General features: G+C 37.4%; 1 protein-coding gene across 1 annotated transcript in view; it reads right to left on the bottom strand.

The window, feature by feature from the left end:
* USH2A (usherin) overlaps nucleotides 1-8,326 on the bottom strand; it is a 773,776-nt gene that overhangs the window by 481,821 nt on the left and 283,629 nt on the right. The window contains exons 21-22 of the mRNA XM_060289919.1: nucleotides 3,829-3,865; nucleotides 2,712-2,838 (exon numbers count right to left, since the gene is read on the bottom strand). Coding sequence (XP_060145902.1) covers nucleotides 2,712-2,838; nucleotides 3,829-3,865 — 164 coding nt within the window. The remainder of the gene's footprint in view (nucleotides 1-2,711; nucleotides 2,839-3,828; nucleotides 3,866-8,326) is intronic.

The following is an 8,326-nucleotide window of genomic DNA, read 5'->3' on the forward strand; positions in this document are numbered from 1 at the left end:
CCTTCTTATTTCTTGTAAATCCTGAAGGTTGACCTGGATGATACAAAGTTTCCTACAGGTCTACTTTGTTGCATATGTGAATGGTTTGCTTCTTTGATCTTCTAAAGCCTACTCACAGGAAGACAGCATCCACTTTCTAAAGCTTTTAGCCTTAAAGGGACATAAGATTGCCAAGGAAAAAATTGTAGCTTGCCCAAACCCAGGTTTGATATTTAGGGCATCTGGTATCAGAACAAGGGCTACACTTTGATACAGATGGACTTCATAGTGAGTGAGGAACCTGTTTTACTGGCCAGGTACTTCAACAAGTCTGTGGCATCAATCCTCTGATTTAGTCGATCACAGTAATGGCATTATTAGACCCAACTGGCAAAATTTGTAGAGGTCATACAAATACCTTGGCCCAAAGCATTGCTATTGGTCCCTCTAAATCTCAGATCCACACTTTTTGTAACTCAAAAATTCTCACCCATTGAAACAGTCACAGGACACCCAACACACTTGGTTACTGCTTTTTTTTTGACCTACAACTGAAAAGAGGAGATATACTCCAATAACACAAGGGCCAAATTGCTCCTATTAAAAATAACCATGTTTTGGTAGAGCAATCTTTTTACAGTGCACTCTCAGGAGACGAAGACCTTAAGCATCACACCTTGCAACCTGAAGGCTTTATTTACTGGAAAAGACACCTCCAGAGGAACTTTCTTCAACCTTATTGGAGAGACCCCTATCAGGTATTGCTAACCAACCCTTCTGCCGCCAAAGTCCAAGGAATAGATTCTTGGACTCATGTGACATGCCTAAAGAAAGCACCAAATTCTGAAGGGACCTCAAAAAGTCTGGTGAGCTGAAAGTAAATATTTCCCAGAACTGAAGCAGACAACACCTGATGAGGCAGCTTTCTGAAGATATCTGGACCAGGTCTTTAGGAAGTGTATTGCCAAATCTTTGACAATGACATAATGCTTCAGATGATCTCCAATGTCTATGATCTTGATAACATATGGAATTGAGACAGAAAGTGTCTGAGAGTTCTCCGTTCTACCTTCCCTTGTTACTCGAATATGACCTCAGTAGGTTTCCAATCTGTGCATTCCCTTCTGATATGAGACCCCACACACAGGAAAGGTCCTTCCTGGCACTGAGGAACAAAAAGCCATTGAAATTAGAAAAGCTGACTCGATCAGTGATGCTCTGAGAGAAAGTTCATGATCAAAAGGGGGACATATAAAAAATTAATAAACAGAAACCTCAAATAAATAGATTTGGGAGACCAGAAGGAGGTCTCATGCCCTGTGGTGACAGCAGAGCCCAACAGGAAGAAGACAGACACCTCCTCTTTCCTGGCAAGCACTCAGCCAATGAAAAGCCATGGACTATTTGTTTACTACAGCCCTCCCAACTTCCTTTTGCCCTCCATAAAAGCGTTCTCCTTCCGTTGCTGTGTGGGGACTTCCAAGTGGCTCACCATGGTTGCAGACCCCGAATTGCAGCTTTCTACTGATCCCGAATAAACCCATCTTTGCCGGAAAAGCATATGGCAATCTATTTGTTTTAGGTAAACACTTCCATCCTTGTTCTCCTTAAAACTTATCTCCAAAAGAGCAGCCAGAGTGTTCCTTTTAAAGAAAGAAGTCATGTCATGTTACCCCTCTCTCAAAATTCTCCAATGGCTTCCCTCTTTTCAAGTAAAAGCTCACAAAGCCCTATGTAGTACAGCCCCAGCGGCCTCTCTGATTTCACATTGTAACCTCTCTTTCCCACATTGGCTTCCTTGTTGGTCCTTGACATGGCACATATCATATGCTCCCACCTCAGGGCCCTGGGACCTACTGTTCACTTGACTTGAAACATTCTCCTAGACATTTGCCTGGTTTGCCCTTTTATCCCCTTTAGGTCTATGCTCATATGTCACCTTATCGGAAAGACCTTCTCTAACAGTCCTTTATAAAATCAAAACATCCCTTCCCCAATACACACACACACCCCTTTTCCTCTTATCCTGTTTTATACATTCTCAGAATGTACCACTACCTGATATTTGTTCAATATTTATTTATTCTGTTTCCTGCCCCTCTCCCACCTAAAGTGTAAATTTTCCTCCTTGTTTCCAGAGTTCCTAGAGCAGTAGTAGGTGCTCATTAAAATTTCATATTTTTCTGAATGAATTAATAAAAGCCTGCATCATCGTACTGTAACTTTTACAATTACATGGGGATGGTAGATAGGGAAGGATAGAAAGAAAAAAACTTAGAATTGCAAAGAAAAAATACATGTCCCAGAACGCTGCCTACCAACTGTCTTAACTGGAAGAAGTTGTTTACCTTTTGGAGGCTTAGTTTCCTCATCTCTAAAATGAGTATAATAACTGAGGTCATAATAGAGGAACATAAGGAGAGAACATAAGTAAAACATAAGTAAAAGGAAAGTAAAAGCCCTTGCAAATTGTAAAGACCTGAAAAAGATATAAAATTGCTATCGATGACTTTACTCTTATTTTTGCTTTACTGAAACCCTGTGTAGATGAGAAGATAGTTGCCAAGACTTCATCATTTTAGGAGCACCCCAAAGGCAAACTCAACAGCAATTTAGATGAAGTTGAGTGGAGATAAAGGTGAAAGAAGAGACGAACAAATATAAACAACAGAAGAGTACGGTAACATCAGCACATCAATAGAGCCCTTCATATATGTCAAAGAAGATCTTACCTGTATATTGCCCATCAAGTGTGATTTGGCCGAAATCCTGATGCCTAATCGCGATTATCTCATGCCATTTGCCATCACTATATTGTTTACCATCATCATTAGTTGTGGTAACTTCTACTGCAGACCCCTTAAGGGAATGAATGAGGGGAAAAAAATCAATGAGTGAGTATACATGTTACATACACATACATATATATTTGTAAAAAACCAATTAGCAAATTTCAACATGATCCAGATGCAAGCATGTACACGTTTCAAACAGAACTCAAAATTAAAGTTGATACATCCTTCTGGCTTTTCTCTGATGTACTTCTGTGTCACCTCGGTGCTCAAATCTGAAAAGAGCTTCTCTTTGGAATAAAAATCTCTTACAAGTACCCTTGGATTTTGAGTAACTATACTCATCAGAAAGGTAATGAATTTTCTTTTCTAATATTTTAAATTTGGGGGCAGAAATATAAAAAAGAGAAGAATTTAAAACTAATAAAATATTATTCAAATAATATTGTTCTAAAGATAAGGAAATGTCTGGCAAGTTATTTTCTTTTACCTTCACTACACTACGTATAGCAAGAAGGAATAAGGTTCACATTAAAAATTAGTCAGTTACTAATGCCTTGAACATAAGTATAGCGGTTAAACTTATTACTCAATGCTTTGTAGTCTGAATTCTAGCATTTATACTTTTGTCTAAGGTAACAGTATAGTTAAAAATGAGTTCCTAAGTGGATAAGACTAGGAAATGGCAGATAATAAGGACAGATACTAGCTAAAAGGAGGTGAGGATAAGGAAACAAAGAAAAGTAGAAGAGAAACATTTCATCTTGACACTTTAGAGATATGTATATTCTGGTTAGCGCAATGATACTCTTTTAATGTTAGTGAACACTTAAGACTAAGTAAAAGATATTTCAACTTTGTCACCATCATCATTTGTTACTACTGTGGTTAAAGAAAAAACAACCAGAAAATTACTCTAAACCTTCTAAATGAAAACAATTTTTTCTTTCTTTCTTAATAAAGTAGATCTCTAGCAATACTTAACTTCAATCAATAAAAATTTTTTAAGCTAAAAATAAGATTTGGTAAAAAATTACAAAATATATTTTTAAATTACTTGGACTGTTTCACCAAATTCTAATAATCTTGGTATACTGTTTTTCAAAAAACATAAAGCTGATAATTATCTGATGCAATATGGTGAAGATTTATGTTGCAAAAATTGCAACGTTAATCACACCATCTTCAGTAAAACATTTCTGTTTATATTTCCCTAAAATAGCTTCAGCAGTATACCATGTCCATTCTATGCATTTAATTGGCTCCTGTCAGGCCTCATACAGAGCATGACAACATGTGTGACATACAGAATTTCATATTACCAAAAAAGAGCTTTTAATTTCCCATGAGTAGGAGTGGGTTGCTTCTCACGTGGACAATATCCCAACTTTTACAGGCAACTCAATCGGCTAGAAAGATGACCATTTGGGTAAGTCCTCGAATCTTTGTAGGTTGATTTTCCTTCTATCTCTTTCCTCCACATATTCTTTTATTTTCCTCAACCCTATTTCAACATTTTAATATTTTACAAACACACATTTCATTATCGTAGTTTAATAATTAAAACCAGAACTGGTGTCGTGCCCAATTAATGTGCCCTGGTAGCATGCCCATTAGTTTTTCCATTAGTGAATTCAACAATACTAATGGGATTACTAGCATGGGATGCTAATTGGGCGTGACATAAGAAACTGGCTTACTTCTTAGCATACCCTTGCTAATGATGAAATTAATGAGCATTTTATTAAATGCTGTCTCATCAAAGTGTACTTAGTTAGCGTTAAAATTGTTACAGACGATGCTGCATTCTAAAGATCAGGTGTCTGAGTAAGTGGTTCTTCGTATCATGTTTGGCGATAGTCTGAAGCATTAATAGTTCTCTACATCGAAATCACATTGACTGGTGACACATTCAAGTACATAACACACAGCCTCAGTATGCCAAATTTTCTTCATACTTAGAGGAACTTAGTGTATTATTCTTTGATGATCATTTTAAGATTATTTTACCTCACCAATGTAAAGAGAATAATTCTGTGATCAATTCTGATGTCATATGATGCAGTTTATTTTTTCCATCTGGAAAATATCAGACGTGTTAAATAGATGCTATTCGGAATTTTTTTTGAAAGATTTCACTTTCACCATTTCCCTCAGTGAAGTCAGAATGTTATGTGAATTTCCTGTTAATGTCACTGAACATAAAACATTTAACTGAGAACCACGAGTCATTACTAGTCAATAAAATATCATCTGATCAAGTATTTCCAAATTGAAATTAATCAAATGAAAATAGGAAGACTCTAGCTAATTGTTAGAGAGAACAAAAAATACAGCAATTAAAAAATGGAGTAACTTTACTGACTCTTAACAATAATTCTAAGTGTTCAGTTTATGATAGGCAAACATATGTCCTGTTTTAAATATTATGAAGAATCTTCCCCCTTTCCCCCAAATATTTTTTCATAGAATGAATTGGATAGTTGGAAGGAATGCCAAATAAGTTTTTACGCCTCTATGTAGGATTATATTATTACGTAAAGAATTCGTTACTTAAGTTTATTAAGATATTTTAAAAAGAACAAAGTACACAATGACTTCAGTTATTTTGAAACTACGTGTTAGAGAGTAACTTTAAATTCCTACAAAATGCTCTTTCCACAACTCAAAATTTAATTATTTTGAATGGATTCAGGAACAGTAATTTGAAAATAACCATCAGTATAAGTCAAAGTATCTGACAAATGAAAACAAATAACTAAAATTGTTAAATTATCATTAAAGAACTGGAAATTTTATCCTAGAAAATGGGTAATTTCTGCAATTATGAGTACTTTTTTTTTTTTTTTTTTTTTGCAGTATGCGGGCCTCTCACTGTTGTGGCCTCTCCCGTTGCGGAGCACAGTCTTCGTACGTGCAGGCTCAGCGGCCATGGCTCACGGGCCCAGCTGCTCCGCGGCATGTGGGACCCTCCCGGACCGGGGCACGAACCCATGTCCCCTGCATCGGCAGGCAGGCTCTCAACCATTACGCCACGAGGGAAGCCCATGAGTACTATTTTACCAATAGCTATCAAGCCACTCAGTCAACCAATCAGTCAACAGACCTTTACTTATTTATGAGTATATCTACTATGTTCCAAGGACTGTACTGAGCCTCGAGGATGTATTTGGGGACTAATAGACAGACCTGCCCTCACTGGATGGTACACTCAGATAAGAAAGACACAAAGAGCAAATAACTACTTTTCTGATGAGTACAATAAGGTGTTCATTAGATAATCTTGTATCCTTTACAGACAAAAGGAAAGAAAACTGGCTTAAAGTGGTACCTGAGTTATTTAAAATATAAATACTTTGAAATGTCAATGGGGGACGTATAAAACAAACTCCTAAGCTTCTTTAAACTTGGGGTAGCTCTAACTTTGTTCAAGAAGTTGTATTTATGACACAGAGTACAGACTTGTGGTTGCCAAAGGGGTGAGGGATTGGGGAGGGAAGCATTGGGGGTTTGGGATGAGCAGATGCAAACTATTATATATAGGATGGATAAAAAACAAGGTCCTACTGTATAGCACAGGGGACTATGTTCAATATCCTGTGGTAAACCATAATGGAAAAGAATATGAAAAATAATATATATATGTATAACTGAGTCACTTTGCTGTACAGAAGAAACTAACACAACATTGTAAATCAACTCTACTTCAATAAAAAAAAAAGAGAAAAAAAAGCTGTATTCATATTCCTACCCCAAAAGAGAAAAAAATGGAAGAATATTCCAAATAGTCTCCATTCCTCAGTTTCAACAATCTCTTTGCCTGTATGCTGGGCTTTCATTAAAAAGTTAGCAATATGTCCAGTTAACCTGGATAAATTCCTTCGTGGTGAGGAAGGACCAGTCCCGGCTAGCTTGAGCTCATGGGCTCATGTATAGACAGCATCACAAGCACTCAGTGTGATACATCTGATCACATTTTCCCAAATGTATCTTAAGGCAGTCCGGCTCAACCAACGCCTTACTTTCTTTTGTATAAATTAATTATCACTTTCCTGAAAATGCAGGTAACTTTTGCTTTATCAGAGGGACATTATTATTCCAGGTAAAAAATGCACTTGTAAGTCATCATTAAACCCTCTGCATTCCCCTGGTCCTCCAACTTTGGCTCTAACAATTTCATTAATGCTTGCCTAGCAGGTACCAACTTTGTATACAGGTTACGATTTGGGTATATAGGGCAGGGACAGGCAGAGGGAAGCACTCTAGGCCACTGTCTGAAGGAAGAGGGGGAGGAAGTGGTTGGCAATGCCCTTGTGCATGTTTCCTTGAACTCTGCTCTGGTCTACACCAGCCTGTCTATCTGATCATTGAAAAGGCGATGAAAAAGATGAGATGGAGGGAGGTTTCCAGCAGCCAGTCTCAGGATCATAATGGCAATAATGTGGCTGAACGGAGTTAAGCATTATTTAACTTCTTCCCCTTCCTATTCTGCAGAATCTGAAGCTATCACATCTTTTAGAAAGAGAAATAACAAAGAGATGGCAGTCATGTTTCAGTTCTGGTGGAATCATTTTTGGATTAATTCTGCAAAGACTTTGCCCCATATGTTTAGAGGATATTGGGGGGGGGGGGCGGGGGGCAGGCAGGGCACATTTATTAAATACTCAAAACCTGTGAACAAACCCATGGCCACTGTATGATTACAGACGTAGCTCTGGGGTGTGAACGGTCATCTGGAATCACACTCATAGACACCAGGATGGACATTTATGAGGGTGTGACCGATTGTATTGTAAGCGTGAGGCAGCGTGAAGCCACCCTGGCACACTGCCCTGTTCAAGTCCAGCAGGACTCTACTCCAATCTTGGAAGGGGGGGTATCTAGAGAGAGGACGGCAGGAGCGGCATTTTGTTCATTTCTCATTTCCGTGTTTCCAACTCATAACTGCCCAGCACAGTGCCTGGAATATGACACATTTTTAACAATGTTTCATTGAATGAAATAAACTAAATCCAGTGCCAGTTCTATCACTAGATCACTATGTGACCCTAGTTAAGACACTTCATCTAAAGCGGGGAAAAAAACAATACCTACTTCAGGCGGCTACTTCAAGAATGAAATGAGACAATCCACATGAACCCACTTTGCGTACTTTGAAAGCTCTATGAATAAATGGCTATATGATTAAAGTTTTTCTCCATCTGGCTTGATCTCAAATATACCTAGATATTAACAGGCTGAGGTAGAAGAAGCAGAACCAGATTTTTTCTTTCTCATTGATATTCTTCTATTTTTCTGGATTGTTTCCTTTCTTTTATGTTTTTGTTGATATTTACAATTTAGCATTTAGTCTTTTTTTTAATCTTGTTAATTGTTCTTGGAACAATTAACGATTTTCGTTCTATTAGTAATTACTTTCTGTTGTCACAACATTTAAAATCAAATATTTTTGTCCATTTATTTTATGAAAACAAGAAACCAATATAACCTATACCCTTAATGCCCCCTCTACTAAGTTGATACCTTTAGAAACTTTTAAGTCACTCATTTTCCCC

This window comes from Globicephala melas, chromosome 1 (genome assembly GCF_963455315.2).
Source record: "Globicephala melas chromosome 1, mGloMel1.2, whole genome shotgun sequence".
In the NCBI taxonomy this organism is placed as follows: domain Eukaryota; kingdom Metazoa; phylum Chordata; class Mammalia; order Artiodactyla; family Delphinidae; genus Globicephala; species Globicephala melas.